Below are 21532 nucleotides of genomic sequence, written 5' to 3' on the forward strand. Positions count from 1 at the left end.
TACAAATCAGAGCCACAGCTCTCAGCCTGCGCCACAGACACAGCAACGCTGGATCTGAGCTGCATCTGTAATCTATGCCATAGCTTGTGGCAACACCTATCCATTAACCCACTGAGTGAGGCCAGGAATCGAACTGGAATCCTCATACTAGTCAGGTTCTTAATCTGCTGAGCCACAACAAGAACTCCAGGTTTTGGATTTTGTCAAATTCTTTTCTGCATCTCTTGAAATGACCATATTATTTTTTCTATTTATGTGGTGAATTACATTGATTTACAACCAGTCTTGCACTCCTGGGATAAATCTCACATGGTCATGATGTATAATCCTTTTTTATATACTGCTGGATTCAGTTATTGCATTTTGTTAAGGATTTTTATATTTATAAAGTTTATTGGTCTCTAGTTTTCTTGTGATGTCTTTGTCTAATTTTTTATATCAAGATACCATACTGGCCTCATAGAATGATCAGAAAGTATTCCCTCCTTTTCTCTTTGTGTGCGTGTGTGTGTGTGTGTGTGTGTGTGTGTGTGTGTGTATGTGTGTGAGAGAGAGAGAGAAAATCTGTAAAGGATTGGTGTTAATTCTAAACTTCCATCTTGAGAACCCAGAAACAAAAGCAATCTGAATTCAAAGAACATAAAAAGGAAAGAGTAAAGATGTGAGCAGAAATCAGTGAAATAGAAAAGCATGAACAATAGAGAAAATGAACAAAGCCAAAAACATGTCCATTGAAAAGATTAACAAAAATGATAAACTTCCAATAAGTTGGATGAAAAACATAAAACACAAATTATAATATCAATAATGAAAGGAGATACCATTACAGATTTTTAAAAAAGATATTACTGGAGTTCCCTGTGGTGCATTGGGTTAAAGATCAGGTGTCATTACTGCAGTGGCTCAGGTTGCTGCTGTGGCACAGGTTCAATCCCTGGCTCAGGAACTTCACATGCCATGGGCACAGCCAAAAAAATAAAAACTAAAAATAAATAAAAATTAAAGAAGATATTAATAAAAACTCCATAACAATGAATTTAATAATTTAGATGAAAAGGACCAATTTACTCTGGGGGAAAAAAGCTTTCCAAACCTGACAGAAGATAAAATCTGAATAGTCTGATATGTAATATAGCAATTAAACTTTTAATTAGATTCCAGATATAAGTGATATCATATGGTATTTGTCTTTCTCTTTCTGACTTATTTCCCTTAGTGTGAGAGTCTCCAGTTCCATCCATGTTGCTGCAAATAGCATTATTTTGTTCTTTTTTATGGCTGAGTAGTATTCCGTTGTGTATCTAGTCACTTATGATGGAGCATGATAATGTGAGAAAAAAGAATGTATACATGTATGTGTGACTGGGTCATCTTGCTGTACGGTAGAAAATTGACAGAACACTGTAAACCAGCCATAATGGAAAAAAAATTAAAATCATTATTAAAAAAAAACCTTTTAATTAAAAATTCTTGACATAGGCATTCCCATTGTGGTACAACAGAAACGAATCTGACTAGGAACCATGAGGTTGCGGGTTTGATACCTGGCCTTGCTCAGTGGGTTAAGGATCTGGCGTTGCTGTGAGCTGTGGTGTAGGTCGCAGACATGTCTCAGATCCTGCATTGCTATGGCTGTAGCGTAGGCCGGCAGCTACAGTTTGGATTCAACCCCTGGCGTGAAAACCTCCATATGCCACAGGTACAGCCCTAAAAACAAAATAAAAAAATAAAAAATAATAAATTCTTGACATAAACTGCAGGTTGAGATGGCTTCAGTGGAAAATTCCTCCATATATATATATATGTGTACATACATACATACACACATACATACATACATAGACACATACATATATACATACACACATGGAGTGTTCTTTTATTTTTTTATTCTTCCACATATTTAAGGAAGAAAAATAATAACTGCATTACACAGATTTTCCCAAAGAAGAGAAAAGAGAGAAGACTTCCAAACTCATTTTATGAGGCTAGCTGTCTCAGATATCAAAACTTGACATGGACATTACAAGAAGAGCAGACTTCAGGCCTATATCTTTTATGAATAAGGATGTGAAACTCCTAAGCACAATATTAACAAGTAGACTCTAATGATTCATAGAAGAAATAATATATCATGGCCAAGTAGGGGTATGTCTGAGGAATATGAGGATGGTTTAACATTCAAAATTAATATTTCAATCAGTATAATTCAAATTAACCAAATAAAGGATACGACAGTATAGTTTTTCAAAAGATGGGGGGAAAGGGATAAAGGATGTTTAAAAAATGTTCATCGGAGTTCTCATTGTGGCACAGCGGAAAGGAATCTGACTAGGGACCATGAGGTTTCAGATTTGATCCCCGGCCTTGCTCAGTGGGATCCAGCGTTGCCATGAGCTGTGGTGTAGGTCGCAGACACGGCTCAGATCTGGTGTTGCTGTGGCCATGGTGTAGGCCAGCGGCTATAGCCTGGGAATCTCCATATGCCATGGGTGCAGCTCTAAAAAAAAAAAAAAGACAAAGACAAAATAAGTAAATAAATAAATAATGTTCATGTTTAAAAATGCTAAGAAAACTAGAAAGATTAAGAAACTCCTTTAATCTTATAATGGATAGCTTCAAAAAGTCCACGGCTCACATTTTAATTAATGATGAAATATTAAGTACCCAAATTCAAGAATAAGACAAGGGTGTCCACTGTTACCACTTCTATTTAAGGTTACACTGGAGGTTCTCAGCAGTGAGATAAGGTAAGAAAAAGAAATAAAGAACATGAAATTTGAGAGGGTGAACGAAACTCATTATTTATTGATGGCATGATTGTGTGTGTAGAAAATCCAAAACAACAAACAAATCATTAGAATTAATACATGAATTTAGCAATGGAGCAAGCAACAAGTAGGACATTTTTAAAAAATGTCATTTAAGGAGTTCCTGTCATGGCTCAGTGGTTAATGAACCTGACTATCATCCATGAGGATGCGGGTTTGATCCCTGGTCTCACTCAGTGGATCTGGTGCAGTTGCTGTAAGCTGTGGTGTAGGCTGGCAGCTACAGCTCTCATTTGACCCCTAGCCTGGGAACCTCCAAATGCCATGGGTTTGACCCTAAAAAAACAAACAAACCAAAAAAGTCATTTAAAACAGCATCAAAAAAATTCATCTAGGCACCTGGGAATAAATCTAATAAAAGTTTCTGAAGACTTGTACACTGATAATTGCACAAATTATCCAATATACTTCCTAAATTTCTGAGAGAAATTTTAAAAGTTCCAAGTAATTGGAAGTATATACAGGAAGTATATACATGCTCATTCCTCAAAAGACTCAGTATTTACAGTATTTACAGCAAAGTAAAATACAGCTATCTATAACAACATGGGTGGATTTCACTGGAATGTTGGTCAGAAGAAGACAGAAGAGTACACACGGAATTTTTTCATTTATGTGAAGGTCAAGAACGATCGAAACTAATTCATGGTGGTGGAGGTGAGAATAAGTAGTTACCTTTTGGAAGTATTGACTGGGAGGTGGCATAAAGAAGCCCTCTGAAATGTTGATAAAGTCCGTCCTTTCTGTCTCTTTCTTTCTTTCTTTCTTTCTTTCTTTCTTTCTTTCTTTCTTTCTTTCTTTCTTTCTTCCTTTCCTCCCTTCCTTCCTTCCTTCCTTCCTTCCTTTCTTTCTTTCCTCTTCCTTCCTTCCTTTCTCTCTCACTCTTTCTTAGGGCTGCACCTGCGGCATATAGAAATTCCCCAGCTAGAAGTCGAATTGGAGCTGCAGCGCTGGTCCACACCACAGCCTAAGCCACTGCAACGCTCCAGTTGCGGTCGCCTCTGCGACCTACACCACAGCTGATGGTAATGCCGAATTCCTAACCCACTAAGAAAGGCTTGGGATTGAACCCGCATCCTCATAGATACTGTGGGGTTCGTTGCCTCCGAGCCACAAGGGGAACTCCCAAAGTTCTCTCTCTAAATCTTAGCTGTGGTTTCAAGAGCGGATATGTAAAAATTCATACAGGCATGAGTATTTTGTGCACCTCACTGTAGTTTATGATGGCTCAATTTTTTACAATTAAATTAAAAAAAAAAAGCAATGGGAAAGCATTGAAAGGGTTAACGGTGGTGAATGACACGACCCGATTTATGTTTTAAAAACAGGTTTTGTGTGACTAACAAGAAAAGGGCAGGAGCAGAAGCCAGAAGACTAGTTATGAGGTCACTGCGTGGCCCAGGCAAGGAGTGACGTTTGCTTAGACAGGACCCACGACCGTGGAAATGAAGAGGACGCGTTGGAGAAAGGTGTGAAAGCAGGCTTCGCAGGACATAGGCAATTAGACCAAAGAGCCACGAACGTCTTTTTGGGTGACTACCATAGGAAATGGAAGAACAGCTGAGGAATGCCGAGACAGAAAATGAGCTCTAAAACTTGGGGTGGGAGTAGAGACTTTGGGCTAAGGAATTCCGTAAACGGGAGGCGAGGTTTGGCAGGAACAGTAGAGGCTGGTCTGGGAAAGGGGCCCGAGGGACTGCACATGAGGATGGGCAGGGGTATGCGGGATTAAGATGCTCAAAGAGGCGGGAGCTTGGCCTCGGGACTGGGGAGGTGATTCTTGGGAAGCGAGAAGTCGCTAAGGAACGCAGCTGGAGATAGGGTCAGACCCGTAGGAACTAACTGTCGGCACCCGGACAGACCCGCAGGACCAGGATTCTAGTGTGGCCCCGCCCACGAGGCTTGGAAACGCTGTCCTAGGAATGCAGAAGTTGCGGCCCCGCCTCACCTCTGGGGCGGAACCAATTGTGACGGCTGCGAGGTTTCTTGCCGGCGCTACAAAGGTGCGGCCCGAGAGCGGCGGAGTGCGCCGGCGTGACGCGGCCGCGCGGAGTGGGCGGGGCCAAGACGGCGGCGGCTTGCCAGATCGAGAGCTAGAGCGAGAGGCTGTTGTGAGACGACGGCTCCCCAAACCGACCGCCATGAGCACCAAGCAGGTCACCTGCAGGTCAGTGCGCGGCGCCGCAGGGTCCCAGAGCGCCGGGTCGCTTCGGGCCCTTCCAAGGGTGCGCCCCAGTCCTGCGCCAGGGAAGTAGGCTGGAGCCGGTTCGTGGAAAGTGGCTCCCGGTTCATCATCCGACTTCCCACGGAGTCGGTGCGGCCGGAGCCGGGGACCCGGCGGGGCGTGGCCGAGTCTCGTGGCGGAGACTCGGTCGAGGCCGGCGCGGGGGGCTGTCTACGGGTTCCAAGCGTGGTCCCTGCCCTGGAAGGAAGGGGTGCTGGCGGGGCCGTGCAGGGTGCTGGGCCCTGGAGGCGACCCCAGGACTGTGGGTGTAGCTGGAAGAGGTGACTTGGAGGAAAGAGGTTCCAGGAGGTCGTTTGCAAATGGAGATGCCACGCAGGGTTGGGCTGTTAATCGTCGGTTAGGGCCTCAAAGAACTGGAGCCCCGTAAGCGGCCTTCGTTTCCTAAGAGTTTGAAGAACTTCGGTGCAACCTAAACTTATATAGAGAGTTAGCAAGTTAAGAATTGTGTGGAAAGTAGCATTTACTGAAAGTTCGTTCTTTGTCCTGCATATTTCCAGGTCTCTTGCATTCGTTGTCACTAGCCCTCACCGTAACGTTTCTGGGCAGATGTTATTCCTATTTTACAGCGTGGGAATAAATGATGCCCTCATCTTACTGAGGGATCCATTTCCGTGGAGAAATACAACAGCAATGGGTGGATGGTTGTAAAAAATTCAAAATTGTATGACTTCACTGCTCCTGTTAAATAGAAATAGCTTGGTTTTGGTTAACACCTTCCTTCCTTGGTAAGCATGTGGTTTGACGGTATTGGGATCCTAGTCTTAATGAATTTGGGAAATAGTTTTTATTTTAATTGGTTTCAGTTAAATCTGTATGGGAAACATTGATTAGAGGAAAAAAAACAGCTCACAGTTGTAGTTTGGTTATGTAATGAACAGTGTATGTAAGTAGCATCTATGTTGTTACTTCTTTTCATTAGTATGAATAGTTGAGAAGTGACTGTGTAAAAAGTTTCAGCTAAACTGTTTAAACTGTTCAGCCAGTTTATCCAGCCCTCGATAACTTAACTTATATTAAGCAGTTGTCAGAAATTTACACTTAGTGTCTATACAAAAGACTTTTACCAGGTTATCTGTTCTAGAAGGTCTCTTGTGAAGACCTATTCGTGTGTTTATTTTTATTTGTATGACAAAGCAGTATTCTTAGTCATTGTGGACTGTACTTATGGCTGATGCTCCTAAGATATGTCAACAAAACTGCCTGTTTATATGATGCTTTATAACTGAATCTCAGCTCTTCGTGGTACCCAATTTTACAGGTGAGGAAACCTTAATGCTCAGACTTAGAGCTTGTCTCTAATTTACATCTAACTACAGGAACAAAAACTTAAGTCAAGATCATCTTGGGGTTTTTTTTGTTTTTTGTTTTTCCTTCTACACTGACCTGAAAACTTTAATTCTGTGTTTCCCAAACAGGGATGCCCTGCAGAAAGTTAGTGCTTAGAATCTAGAATGGGTTGGCATGTTGGGAAGGGATTAGTTCTGTTGAAGTACTAACTGATGTTCATTGTAGGGCTTGCAATGTGCTAGGTGCTCTTTGAGGTTCTTTACCAGCTGTAATTCGTGGCACAATCCAGCACTATGCACCAATGCATAGATTGATTGTGAAACAAAGCCTCAGCATTAAAGTGACTTGCCAGGGTTATCCAGCTTCCAGGTGGCTGCAGTATGGCTTCAGAGTTCATGCTCCTGTAGATTCTATGGCCCATCCAAATCCATAGAGAAAGTCAAAAGAGATCACTTCAGTTCCTGTCGTGGCTCAGTGGTAATGAGTCTGACTAGTATCCACGAGGATATGGGTTTGATCCCTGGCTTCGCTTGGTGGGTTAAGGATCTGGCATTGCTGTGAGCTGTGGTGTAGGCTGGCAGCTATAGCTTCAATTTGACCCCTAGACTGGGAACTTCCATAGGTCGCAAGTGTGGCCCTAAAAAGACGAAAAAAGAAAAAAAAAAAAAAAAAAGAGGTCGCTTATAAAGGGATGTGAAGGAGTCTGACCTCATAAGGACTACCTTGCCAAATAAAAACCAGAACATGTATTTATTTATTTATTTATATTTTTTTCTTTTTAGGGCTGCACCCATGGCATATGGAGGTTCCCAGGCTAGGGGTTGAATCGGAGCTATAGCTGCCAGCCTACACCACAGCCACAGCAACTGGAGATCCAAGCCGTGTCTGAGACCTACACCACAGCTCACGGCAACGCCAGATCCTTAACCCACTGAGCAAGGCAAGGGATCAAACCTGCAATCTCATGGTTTCTAGTCAGGTTCGTTTCTGCTGTGCCACCGTGGGAACTCCAAAAACCAGAACGTGTATTTAAATGGGAAAAACAGCGATATTACCAAGAGTACCAAGTTTACATTAATGTGCTTATGATGGCAAATGCTTTTCTCACTTCATCATCTTATTCACTCAAGTCTTATATCCAGATATTAGTAACTTACAGGAAATGTTCAAGGCATGATTTACTGGGGAGACTACACCTAAACAAGGTAATCGGCTGTTTTTGGTTTGCTTTCCTGACTGTGGGATGTGATATACATGCTTATTCTGAATGGCAGCAAGACAGAGTGTTAGTTTTGCTTCCGTTCTAATATAAATTATTTCTCTCCAAGAGATGAATGTGAAATGCTAGAATTCCCAAACTTAATGACAAAGACACTGCATATGTTTACTGCCTGGAATGTAAGAATGGCCACTCATACAGTTGTAGTGTCCATCTGCTCCCCACGTTCCTTGACATGCTATTCTGTCCAGAATCTCAGCCTGGAGATCACTTTTTGCTGATTCCTTTTACAAACCATCTACCTATGTCTTCCAATCTGTTTTTAAAGCCCTGGTGTTGAAAGTCACAAAATATGGGGGATCTTGTGGCCATTGTGGGGTAGGATGAACTTGAGATCTTAGATTCGGGCAGTTCTGGATTCTGATTATCTGTGTCACCTGTGTCACAGCCTCCTTATCTGTAAAGCGGGGATGGTAATACCTCACCAGCAGGATTGGTTAAGAGCCTAGATAATAATAACAAACCATTCTAACAGCATTTATGATGTGCTAGGCCAAGCATTTACATGCAGTCTCAGTTAAACCTCACAGTAGTGTCTTGCTGCAGTCTCTGAAGTACAATTATAATCATATTGTAAATGGGGAAACAGGCTTGAAGATTTAAATAATTTGCTCAGGATCACATAGGAAGCCAACTTCAGAGTCTTCCTTTAACCACTATACTTTATTCCATCCTCACTTCTAATCAGTTATTTCAAATTTACCACCATGCCTAGCATTAACTGCTTTCCCTCTTGATGGATCTGTTATCACAAGCAGTACAGCCATAAATTTAAGTCTGTGAAAATATGGGGGGGGGGGGTAAAGGAAATTGACACAGAATGCAAATTACCCATATACTTGGAAATGATTTGCAAAAGCATTTTGCTAGAGACAGGCACCCTTGAAAGACCTGTAAGAAACCAGATTGATTCTGCTTGGTTCAGCCTCTAGCCACAGCTAGAGCTGCTGGTGGTTCTGTGACTAGTAGTGACCCTGCTCTTCTTTTCAATATATAATAGCCATGCTATCTGAAATGGTCTTAAGGTCACCCACAATAACAGACCTTTCTCTGGAGTGTCCCCTAAAAAATGCCCTACTCTGAGTCTCCAGCTCTGCACTCCCCCCATACTATCAGCGCCCCACGCCCTTCCCCAGTTCATGTCTCTGTCTTCTCTCCAGGAAGGTAAAAGAGATGGTTTGGCCATTGGGAAGGCCAAGCAGTTGGAAATTCATTACCTGGAGTAACATGAGAGAGGCCTGGATTGAGCTTAGTGTAACATAGATGTGAGGAACCACCATCAGCAGATGCCCCAAAGGACAGGCAGGATGCACTCAAAGTAGTTTTATGTTGTCAGTGGAAAGTGAAAATGGTGACGTAATGCTACAAAAATAGGATAGGCTGGCTTAGAACACTTGTTTCACACTCACCTTTCTTGAAGGCAGTGACAGTGGTCTAGAAGTATTTTTGAACTTGTTTAAATTTCAGCTCAGGAGTTCCCATTGTGGTGTAGCAGAAATGAATCCAACTAGGAACCACGAGGTTGTGGGTTCAATCTCTGGCCTTGCTCTGTGGGTTAAGGATCGGTGTTGCAGTGAGCTGTGGTGTAGGTCACAGACGAGGCTCGGACCTGGTGTTGCTGTGGCTGTGGTGTAGGCTGGCAGCTGTAGCTCCAATTTGACCCCTAACCTGGGAACCTCCATATCCTGTGGGTTTGGCCCTAAAAAAAATAAATAAATAAATTTCAGCTCATTCACAGAAGTGAAATGGTTTGCATGAAGTCACCAGCTTTTAAGTGATAAAATCAGATGCTTTAGGTGGTGGTTAATCTTGGTTTTGGGGTGGGAAAGGTAATTTGTGAATGCAGTTTGGAAGGAGTATTTTCTGAACAGGACTTATGGGGGGGAGGTGGTAAAAGACATTTGCAGGACCACTACTGAACATCTTTCCTTTTGTATGCCTGGTTAACAGGTAGTATCTGGTAGAGGACCTCTGGTAGTCTCCTGCGTTGATTCTTGTAGGAAATCTTGTTTAGTTTCTCCAAAAGAAACTATTAATGAAGTATTTGTTAGCTGTCACCTTCATGGAACCATATATAAGCCAGTTGCAATCTCCTTTCTTCCACTCTTTTTGAGTTTACTAATCCTGATTAATCAGGTGTGGCTTTTGGCACTGACTTTTTAGAACAATCTTTATACTTTCAAAGATCAAAGATCACCATATTTGAGAAAGATTGGAATAATGTCACACTCTTGAGTAGTGTCATTGGTTTTCCTTTTAGGGCCTCACCTGTGGCCTATGGCAGTTCCCAGGCTAGGGGTCAAATTGAAGCTGCAACAACGCCTGATCCTTAACCCATTGAGTGAGGCCGGGGATCAAACCCTCAATCTCATGGGTACTAGTTGGGTTCATTACCACTGAGCCACAATAGGAACTCCCTTGAGTGGTTTTCTTGAAGAACAATTATCACACCGTTTAGAAGTATAATATATTTTGTGTCCAGGATCCCTAGCCCAGCCCTACCACCAGCAATTGGCCAGAAGGACCCAGGAGACTCAAGGCCATGATTATCACTGAGGTGTTGTGGGAATCATGGCTGAATCATAAGGGAGAAAGACTCAGGCAGTTATCTGGAGAAACCCATACAGGCTTTCCACCTTCACTCCCTCCCATAAAGCATCCCACAGCACAGTCTTCCTCCTGCAGCAGAAAGGCAGCAACATGTGCCCAGGAAAGTCTGTTAGAGGTTCAGTGCCCAGGCTGGTCCCCCTCTGCCCTGTACCCAGACCAGACTCCCAGAAGGAAAGCAGGTGTTCAGCATAAACCACATTGTTTATACACAGTATAGGCACAGTGAGCCACTGTTATGACTTAGGGACAGACAGTTTATATCAGCCTAGGGAACTGTTTTCCAGCCAAGTCCCAGGTGCTGTACACAGGTGGCTCACAATTGCTGTATTAACAATTCTGCACACTTTTCAAATCAGCATTGTGAATAACAAGATCCCTTTTGTATGGGCCCCTTTTTTTTAAGTCCCTTTAAAGTTTCTAACAAGAATAGCCTTACTTTGTCAGGTCCTGGGCCTTATTTCTTTTTAAGTAAACCTGTAGCAGCCTCATATCAAGTTATTGTACAGTCTCTGATCAAATGGAAGACCCCCAGGGGATGTTTTCTGGGAAAAGCCTGGCTGACCACCTAGAAAAGACCCTGTGGATGGCACCTCAGTATAGTCACTTATGTCACAGGTCCAGTCATCTTTGTAGGCTCAGAAATTTGATTTTGTTGTACTTAGAGGTGGCTCATGCTGGCCAAACTCAGTAGACACTGACATACAAAGTACATCCCTTTTAACATTTCCTGGGTGAAAAGAAACTGTCAGGTGGGCCTGGTCAGCACTCTGCTTTTGGGAATGGACAAGTGGAGAAAATGAGAGTATGCCTGGCAGCAAGGAAGGATGGAAGGGCTCCACATCTTGTGGTCTCCACCTGGGGCAGCCTCCCAGGCCTCTTGTAGAGCCTAGGTGCAGCATGAATTGACACCTGTGTTTTGTGGCACCCTTTCTCTGGAAAGGACAGTCTGGGCCTTCTGACCTTCCTTAGAGACCACTCCCTTCCTTCTATTGTCAAGCCTTTCTCCAGCTCCAGGCAGAGCTAATTGGTTAGGTTTAAGCTGTGTTCAGTCACACTTAGTGATGTTCCAGCTGTACCTTCTTCAAGTTATCCCCAGGCTTTTTAAATAATTATTGAAGTAGGAGTTCCTGTAGTGGCTCAGTGGTTAACGAACCCAACTAGTATCCATGAGGACTCAGGTTTGATTCCTGGCGTTGCTCAGAGGATTGAGGATCAGTGCTGCTGTGAGCTGTGGTGTAGGTCGGCAGCTACACCTCCAATTCAACCCCTAGCCTAGGAACCTCCATATGCCTCGGGTATGGCCCTAAAAAGACAAAAAAAAAAAAAAAAATTATTGAAGTACAGTTGATATGCCAAATGGTATGTTGCAGGTGTACAGTATAGTGGTTCACAATTTTTTAAGGTTATACTCCATTTATAGATATTACAAAGTATTGGCTCTATTTCCCATTTTGTATAGTGTATCATTGTAGCTGATTTCATACCTAATAGTTTGTACCTCTTAATCCCCTACCCCTCCATTGCCCCTCTCCTCACTGGTAACCACTAATTTGTTCTCTGTGCCTCTGAATGTGTTTTGTTACGCTTACTAATTTTTTTTTTCCTTCATTTTTGGCCTCCCCAAGGCACATGGAGTTCCTGGGCCAGGGATCATATCCAAACTGCAATCATGACCTAAGTCACAGTTGTGGCAACGCTAGATCCCTAACCCTCTGTGCCCGGCAGGGATGGAACCTGCATCCCAGCTCCCAAGAGGCCACCGATCCCATTGTGCCCCAGCAGGAACTCCTGTTTTGTTACATTTACTAATTTTTAATGAGCTAGTGCGGATATTCCGTCAATTTCCATTGTCATTTATGCATTTGTTTGTTATACAGCAAATACTTATTGTGGCCCTTCTTTGTTCAAAGTCTGTATACCGGTGCTTGGCAGAAGTTACGTAAAGCGAATCAATAGGTCCTGAATGATTATATTTTGGGGCAGGGATGATAAAGCAGTCAGATTGATGATAAATTGTGTTTGTGTGTGTACACACTTTATATAGATATACCAACAGAATCTGTCACTTCTTACCTTAGGTAGAAAGTACCATAAAAAGAAAACATAACTTGCTATGTAAATTCAGGGGAGAGATAAGGAAAGGTTATCAGAAGATTCATGGATCTTATTTTGCTCCATATTAGTCATTGAGTGAGGCCCAAGATGTGGAGCCTGTCACTTAGAATCACATCCCTCTGGCTTTAGCCCAAGAAAGCAGTGAAGATTAGATGCTCATTTTAGGGCTTTGTGAGTTTGGTTCTTTTTTTCTTTTTTAGGGCCACATTTGAAGCATATGGAAATTCCCAGGCTAGGGGTTGAATTGGTGCTCTAGCTACCAGCCTACACCACAGCCACAGCAATGCCAGATCTGAGCCGAATCTGGGATCTACACCACAGTTAATGGCAATGAGGATCCCCGACCAATTGAGCAAGGCCAAGGGTCAAACCCGGGTCCTCATGGATACTAGTTGGGTTTCTTACCATGGAGCTACAACAGGAACTCCAGGCTTTGTGAGTTTAGGGGGCTGCAGGATACTCAGTGGACATGTCAGGGATGCAACCTGAAACTGGGAACTGATCCAGAGTCATGCTGGAGGTGGCATTTGTGTGCTCTCCACCTTGAGGGGATTGTTGCACGAAGTGGTCACAATTGTTGAGATGGAGGAAAAGACAAACGAAGATAAAATTGGATAAGATCAGCATTGGGTGTTTGAGTGAGAAAGTGAGATCACAGAGGACTCGGGAAGAGGCGGGAGGGACCTCAGGAAAGCTTCATAGAGGAATTTCATCAAGGAGGAGGGCTGGCCCTCTCTGCTTGCCCAGAGAGGTTAAGAAGAAAGAGTAGGAACTGAGAGTTCCTGTTGTAGCTTAACGGTAATGAACCCAATTAGTATCCATGAGGGTGTGGGTTTGATCCCTGGCCTCCCTCAGTGGGTTAAAGAATCAGGCATTGTGACAGGGATCCTGTGTGGCTGTGGCTGTGGCCGGCACCTGTAGCTCAGTTTGCCTGGGGATTTACATATGCTGCAAGTAAGGCCCTAGAAAGCCAAAAAGACAAGAAAAAGATCAGGCATTGCTGTGAGTTGTGGTGAAGGTTGCAGACTCGGCCTGGATCTCCAGTTGCTGTGGCTATGACATAGACCAGCAGCTGCGGCTCCCTTTCGACCCCTAGTCTGGGAACTTCCATATGCCGTGGGTGTGGCCTTAAAAAGGAAAAAAATGAAGAAGAGTGAGAACTGGAGTTCCTGTCATGGCTCAGCAGAAACGAAGCTGACTAGGAGCCATGAGGATGCAGGTTTGATCCCTGGCCTCGTGACTCCAATCTGGTGTTGCTGTGCCTGTGGCGTAGGGCAGTGGCTACAGCTCCGATTCGACCCCTAGCCTGGGAACCTCCATATACCACTGGGTGCGGCCCTAAAAACAAACAAAAAAACAAACAAAAAAGAGAACTAAGGAATATGTTATCAGTGATTTATGAGGATAAATTTCTCATAAATGTATAAGAATCTCTACAAATAATAGTGGGAATTAGTAACACTATAGTAGTATTAATATTTTTTTGCAGTGAAATTCTTTGTAGTGTTGGAGTTTTATGGAGCCTTAGAAACCTGAAGGTTTATAGGTCCCAATTGAGGACATTTTGTGACTTGCAAGGTCTCTTTGGCTCAGGATTCCAAGCCATTTTTCAGTGTGAGTAGTAGTCATACCCAAGTATATATATTTTATATGTATTTTTCTAAATCCTATACAGAAACCAAAAAATTTAGTCACTCTTGACTCTGTTTTTTCTCATAAACTGTGTACCAGAAAATTCTTTTTTTTTTTTTTTTTTTTTTTGTCTTTTTAGGGCCACGCTCGCAGCATATGGAGGTTCCCAGGCTAGGAGTCTAATTGGAGCTGTAGCTGCTGGCCTATGCCACAGCCACAGCAACGCCAGATCCTAGCTGCGTCCGCAACCCACATCACAGCTTATAGCAACACTGGATCCTTAACCCACTGAGCGAGGCCAGGAATTGAACCTGCAGCCTCATAGTTCCTAGTCATATTTGTTTCTACTGCGCCATGACGGGAACTCCTTGTACCAGCAAATTCTGTTGAATCTGCCTTCTAATACACGCCAGATCTGACCACTCTTCACTATTGCTACCACTGTAGTCCACACATTCGTATCCGTTTTTTTTTAATTGAAGTATACTTATATACAGTATTATATAAATTATAGGTGTACAGTATAGTGATTCACACTTCTCTGGGTTATACTCCACTTACAGTTTTTATAAAATGTTGGCCATATTTCCTGTATTGTACAATATATCTTGTACCTTATTTTATACAAAATAGTTTATACCTCTTAATCCCCTACCCCTGTGTTACCCCTCCTCCCTTCTCTCTCCCTCTGGTAACCACTAGTTTGTTCTCTGTTATCAGTGAGTCTGCTGCCTTTTTGTTACATTCACTAGTTTGTTGTATTTTTTAAATTCCACATATTAGTAATATCATATAGTATTTGTCTTTCTCTGACTTATTTCACTTAGCATAATGCCCTCCATATCCATCCATATTGCTACAAAGACCAAAATTTCATTCTTTTCATGGCCAAGTGGTATTCCTTTGTGTGTATATACATATATATGCTTCTTCCATTCAACTGTTGATAGACACTTAGGTTGCTTCTGTATCTTGGCAATTATAAATAATGGTGCTAGGAACATTAGTGTGAGTGTGTATTTTCGAATTAATGTTTTTGCTTTTGATTCATACCCAGGAGTAGAATTGCTGGGGGCATATGGTAGTTCTAGTTTTAGTTTTTTGAGAAACCTCCATGCTATTTTCCACAGTGGTTGCACCAATTACATTCCCACCAACAGTGAATGAGGGTTCCCTTTTCTCCACATCCTCACTAGCATTTGTTATTTGCGTTCTTTTGGATGAGAGCCATTCTGAAACTTGTGAGGTGGTATCTCATTGTTTCCATTTGTATTTCCCTCATGATAAGGGATGTTAAGCACCTTTTCATGTGCCTCTTGGCCATCTGCATGTGTTTTCTTTGGAAAAATGTCTAAAATCTCGGCCCATTATTTGTTTGCATTGTTTGTTTGATGTTGAGTTGTATGGACTGTTTATATATTTTGTATATTAACCCCTAATTGGTCATATCATTTGTAAATATTTTCTCCCATTCAGTAGGTTGTCTTTTCATTTTATTTATGGTTTCCTTTGCTGTACAAAAGCTTTTAGTTTAATTAGGTCTCATTTGTTTATTTTTGCTTTTATTTCCTTTGCTTCAGGAGAGAGATCCAAAAAAATATTATTATAATTTATGGCAAAGAGTGTGCTGCCTGTGTTTTCTCCTTGGGGTTTTATGGTTTCTGGTCTTACATTTAGGTGTTTAATCCATTTTGAGTTTATTTTGTATATGGTGTTAACCAGATATTGCCAACCACATGTTCAAGAGCACTGGCTCTCTTGGGTCAGGGGTGCGGATGGGGAAGCACCACACCATGGAGCTGCCACCAGTAAGTCTGCAGGGTTGGGGAAAGGAAAGCATGTTGTAGGCTGAAACGGTGGGCAGGTTCCCTGGTCCATTCTGACTCATACAGGTCCATGAAGGAAGTGGGTTAGCACAATTTGTTGTGGGGAAAGATGGGTACAATGTTTTAGGCAAGGGCCATGGTCTGCACACAGGCAGAGGGACAGGGACTCTGCCTGTCAGTTTGCTGGGTGAGGATCAGAGCTATCAGGGAGATCAGAGTCAGGTCCCCTCCCCAGCAGTTAGGTATTTCTTTGTCTGCATCATGGGTATTATGCTAACACTGTGAGTAAGTGTCAGGATTCAGTGCAACAAAGAAGTGAAAGGAGTTACCATCGTGGCTCAGCAGAAAAAAATCTAAGATCCATGAGGATTCAGGTTTGATCCCTGGCCTCACTCAGTGGGTTAAGGATGGGCTGCTGTGAGCTGTGGTGTAGGTTGAAGACACAGCTTGGATCTGGCATTGCTGTGGCTGTGGTGTAGGCCAGTGGCTATAGCTCCGATTGGACCCCTAGCCTGGGAACCTCCATATGCCTTGGTGTAGCCCTTAAAAAAACAAACAAACAACCAGAGAAGTGAAAGTGCTCCATAGAGTGTTGATCGTGCTGCTCATCAGATCTGCTGTATTTTTCCTCATTTCATATATTTCTCATTACGTACTTGTCAGAGAGAGGGAGGGCCCTCCTTGCCCTGAAGTCTTCATTATCCCTCTTTAAAAAAGATACCCTGTCAGAGCCATAGGAGGTGGGGAATTGGGTAAACCAGAGTGGTGGGAGTTGACAAGGTGAAAGCTAGTGTGAACAGTTTGGGAGCTTGTCCTCTACTCTGTCTGCTTTTGTAATGTGCTTGAAATTTTCTATAACATAGTTTTTAAAATAAGTAAATCATGGGTTCACAGAATAGCCTACTGCCAGGCCTCATCTGCACCTCCAGCCTCTCCAGCCCTTAGACAGCTTGGGGCTGGGGTGGGTGTGGGGGCAGGGGAGCCTTCTGGAAGAGGTCTGGAAAGGGGTTAGTGTCTCTCCACCTTTCTGCTGCCCCAACATCAGGACCACGGTGCCCTTCTGGGGCCTCCTGGCCCCTCACCTTTCTGTCCCTTCCTGGCCCTTCCACCCTGAAGCCTGCTTGGCATGGCAGCCCAGCCCCCCTCGTGCAGGAGACGTGTTGGCTCAGCCCTGCGCATGCATTGTGATGAGGGTCAGGTCACTTGTGACTCCGCTTTATGTCAGCATTCTTTACTAGGCTCTGATCAGAGTGGAATTATGGAGGTGCCTCCTGTGAGATTGGTACTGTACTGAGCATTTTCTGTATTTTTTTTAACCATTTCCTTACCAGTATTTGATAGTTTTTATAATTTTTTAAAAAACTAAAACAACTAGTTATTGTTACAAGAGCAGTATATGTTCATGGTAGAGATGTTAGAAAGTACAGGAACATACCAGTGGAGTTCCCGTTTAGCAGGTTAGGAACCCAACTAGCATCCATCAAGATGTTGGTTCGTTCAGTGGCCTAAGGATCTCGAGTTAGGGGAGTTCCTGTTGTGGCTCAGCGGCAACTAATCTGACTAGGATCCACGAGGACGAAGGTTCATTCCCTGGCCTCGCTCAGTGGATTAAGGATCCGGCTTTGCCCTGAGCTATGGTGTAGGTCACAGATTCGGCTTAGATCTGGCATTACTGTGGCTGTGCCGTAGGCTAGCAGCTACAGCTCCAATTTGACCCCTAGCCTGGGAACCTCCATATGCTCTGGGTGCGGCCCTAAAAAGACGAAAAGAATCTGGTGTTGCTGCAAGTTGTGGTATAGGTCGCAGATGCCACTCAGATCTGGTATTGCTGTGGATGTGGTGTAGGCCTACAGCTACAGCACCAATTCTCAGCCCCCAGCCTGGGAACTTCCATGTGCCTCAGGTACGGCTCTTTAAAAAAAAAAAAAAAAAAAGACAAAAAAAAGAAATTATTTTTTTAAAAAAACCCTATGCCTTACTCTTAAGGATTGCCACTCTTAACACACTATTGTATTATCTTTCCACATTTCTTAAAATGAAGGTATGTGTATGTATAAATATGCATAATTAGCTTTTACCAAAATGACAGCATGATGTATGTGCTGTTTTAAAATTTTTTAATTATAAAATGTGCATAACATGAATTTACCATCTTAACCATTTTTAAGCGCACAGTTCAGTAGGATTAGTACATTCACACTATTGTGCAGCCATCACTACCATCCATCTCCAAAACGTTTTCATCTTCCTGAACTGAAACTGTCCCCTTTAAACACTAAATCCTCATTTTGCCTCCCCATAGCTCTTGGCAACCACCATTCTATTTCCTCTCTCTGTTAGTTGACTCTTCTAAGTACCTCATATAAGAGGAATCACACATTGCTGGTCTTTTTGTGACTGGCTTATTTCACTTAGCACAATGTCCTGAGGTTTGTCTGTGTCATAGCATGTTTCAAAATTTCCTCCCCTTTTAAGGCTGAGTAATATTTAATTGTATGTGTACCCACATTTTATCTCTTAATCCATTGATGGATGCTTGGATGGCTTCCACCTTTTAGCTACTGTGAATAATGCTTCTCTGAACAGGGGTGTTCAAATACTTGAGTTCTTGCTTTCGGTTTGTTTCTGTATATACCCATGAGTGGAACTGTAGAATCTTATGGTAATTCTACTTTTAATCTTTTGAGGAACTGTGGTACTGTTTTACATAGCAGCTGCACCGTTTTACTATATATTCTGTTTTATAATCTGCTTTTTTCAGTTAATAATATCCAGGAGTTCCCCAATGGCTCAGCTGTTATGGGTCTGGCATTGTCACTGCTGTAGCTGTGGTTTAGGTTTGACCCCTGGTCCGGAAACTTCCACATACCACAGGCGTGGCCACAAATAAAATAATGATCTTCAACTTTCTGTGTCAATAAGTTATCTAATATCTAGTCTATACTCAAATTTCCCCATTTGTTCCAGAAATGGTTTTTACGGCTAGTTTGTCCAAACTGTAAAATAATCTAGGACTAAATATTGCATGTGGTTATTATGTACCTTATATTTTGTCTACTAACCTAGTATGGTTTCCTCCTTTTTTATTTTCTTTTTTTAATTACTTTAGTAAAGTATAATTGACATACCATATATAGGGACTCTGTCTGTGTAGTCTGTGTAGACTATTTAATGGTCTATATAGGGATTAGTCTGTTCCTATAGATCTGCCCTTTGATATTACATGTAAATGGAGTCATACAACATGTGGCCTTTTGTGTCCAATTTATTTCACTTACTATAATGTGTTTGTAGCTCATTCTTGTTGCATTCCCCCTCCCCTTTTTTTTTAATCTTTTTATGGCTGCATGTGTGGCATATGGAACTTCCCAGGCTAGGCATGGAATTGGAGGAGCTGCCAGCCTGTGCCACAGCCATAGCAATGCCAGATCTGAGCCACGTCTGTGACCTACATCAGCCCGAGGCGACACTGATCCTTAATCTACTGAGCTGGGCCAGGGATCAAACCCATATCCTCATGGATACTAGTTGGGTTTGTTACTGCTGAGCCATAGAGGGAACTACTTTTTTTTTTTTCCTGTGGCATATGGACATTCCTGGGCTAGCAGCCGAATCGGAGCTGCAGCTGTGATCTATGCCACAGTCAAGGCAGTACCAGATCTGAGCTGCATCTGAGGCCTACACCATAGCTTGTGGCAATACCAGATCCTTAACCTACTGAGTAAGGCCAGTGATCAAATCCACACTCTCACAGATACTGTATTGGGTTCTTAATCCGTTAAGCCACAGCAGGAACTCGAGTTCCATTATTCATTCCTTTTTATTGCCAAAAAATATCCATTGTATGGCTATATTACCTTTTGTTTATCCATTCACCAGTTGATAGAATTGTAGAAGTTTTCACTTTTTTTTTTTTTTTTTTTTTTTTGGTCTTTTTGCCATTTCTTGAGCCACTCCTGTGGCATATGGAGGTTCCCAGGCTAGGGGTCTAATCGGAGCTGAGCTGCCAACCTCTGCCAGAGCCACAGCAACTTGGGATCCGAGCTGCATCTGCGACCCACACAACAGCTCACGGCAATGCCGGATCGTTAACCCACTGAGCAAGGGCAGGGATCGAACCCGAAACCTCATGTTCCTAGTCGGATTCGTTAACCACTGCGCCACGACGGGAACTCCAAGTTTTCACTTTTTGACTGTTGTGAATAATGCTGCTATGATCATTGATGTACAGTTATGTACGTGAACATATGTTTTCATTTCTCTTTGGTAAATAGAGTGAAATTGTTGAGTCAAATGGTTAATTTATAAGTTTTTAAGAAGCCACCAAACTATTTTCCAAACCCAAGCCCCCCCCCCGCCCATTTTTCCATGATAGTTCCTTAGTAAAGAGACCAGGCCCATATACTGCCTCTTCTTTTTATCTGGTTGCTTCCTCATGAGGGCTTTTAACTTGTTCCGAATCCCCCGTATTTCCTATAAACTAGGAGTTAGATCTGCAGTTTTGTTGGTAAAGTTAAATTTTTTTGGCTAGGATACATTGCAGACTGTGTTGTATACTTCATTCATATTTGGTAACATCAGCGGACACAATGTTTGAGTTTCATTTTTTTCCCCGTATAGATCCAGGATCATTTGTTCACTTACCTTGACATCTTTATGAAAAGTCAGTTTATCATGCATGTGTGGTTCTATTTAGAATCTTAGCCCCCTTGAACTCCATCTCTCTCTTCACCTCAGCAAATAGCAGTGCTCTGTTTGGGGTTCCCCTCCCTGCTCCAAAGTCTAAATACTCCTCTATCCAGAAAGCCAGGCTCACCTTTCTTGTTTCCCTTCTTTCAAGTGCCAGTCTTGTGTTGCATTGTTTCCATGTCTGAAAGCAGTTGTTTCGTGTATTTTGTTCTATTTTCTAGGTTTTTTCTCATTAGGAGGGCAAATTCCATGCTTCTTCAGAGCTAGAAGCAAAAGTCTTTCTTCCTGTCATGCTTCAGTTTGGACAGTTTCTATTGCTTTGCCTTCAGGTTTTCCATTTTCTTATACAGTGTAATTACACTACTGCCATTACAATCTAATTTTCATTTCTGGAAGTTCTTTGTGGCTCCCCCCACATAGCTTGCAGTTATTTGATGTGGAATCTCAGTTCTCAGACCAGGGATTGAACCCATGCTGCAGGGGTAAAGTGCCGAGTCCTAGCCACTAGACCACCAGGGAACTCCCTATTTGGTTCTCTTATATCTTCCATTTCTCCCATTATTTTTGTGTTTTCCTTAAATTCTTCAGCATATTGAACTTTTGATTTTATTTATTTATTTATTTATTTAATTTATTTATTTATTTATTGTCTGTTTTGCCTTTTCTAGGGCCGCTCCCGCGGCATATGGAGGTTCCCAGGCTAGGGATTGAATCAGAGCTGTAGCCACTGGCCTACACCAGAGCCACAGCAACGTGGGATCCGAGCCGCATCTGTGACCTACACCACAGCTCATGGCAACACCGGATCCTTAACCCACTGAGCAAGGCAAGGGATTGAACCCGCAACCTCATGGTTCCTAGTCGGATTCGTTAACCACTGAGCCATGACGGAAACTCTAATATTGAACTTTTTAAATAGCCACACCTGAGGCATATGGAAATTACCACGCTGGGGGTCACATCAGAGCTGCAGCTGAGGCCTATGCCACAACCATAGCAATACCGGTTCCAGGCCACA

General features: G+C 42.7%; 2 protein-coding genes and 1 long non-coding RNA gene across 3 annotated transcripts in view; 2 read left to right on the forward strand and 1 right to left on the reverse strand.

Annotated features, from left to right (window-relative positions):
• TSEN2 (tRNA splicing endonuclease subunit 2) overlaps nucleotides 1-1004 on the forward strand; it is a 61628-nt gene extending 60624 nt beyond the window's left edge. The window contains exon 15 of the transcript XR_014823834.1: nucleotides 908-1004. The gene's annotated coding sequence lies outside the window, so the exon portion shown is untranslated. The remainder of the gene's footprint in view (nucleotides 1-907) is intronic.
• A 3902-nt stretch (nucleotides 1005-4906) lies between these two features.
• Nucleotides 4907-21532, forward strand: part of MKRN2 (makorin ring finger protein 2) — a 34583-nt gene continuing 17957 nt past the window's right edge. The window contains exon 1 of the mRNA XM_021069355.2: nucleotides 4907-4998. Coding sequence (XP_020925014.2) covers nucleotides 4973-4998 — 26 coding nt within the window. The 5' untranslated portion in view covers nucleotides 4907-4972. The remainder of the gene's footprint in view (nucleotides 4999-21532) is intronic.
• LOC146397432 (uncharacterized) lies at nucleotides 4932-11582 on the reverse strand. Its single transcript, XR_014823845.1, has 2 exons — nucleotides 7214-11582; nucleotides 4932-6454 (listed from the first exon to the last, which is right to left on the reverse strand). It is a non-coding gene; the product is annotated as an uncharacterized LOC146397432 (long non-coding RNA).

Source organism: Sus scrofa, chromosome 13 (genome assembly GCF_054392235.1).
Source record: "Sus scrofa isolate SSC_HxYL_T2T_F1_AM1 chromosome 13, Sscrofa_HxYL_maternal_Yorkshire_Landrace_v2.0, whole genome shotgun sequence".
NCBI lineage: Eukaryota > Metazoa > Chordata > Mammalia > Artiodactyla > Suidae > Sus > Sus scrofa.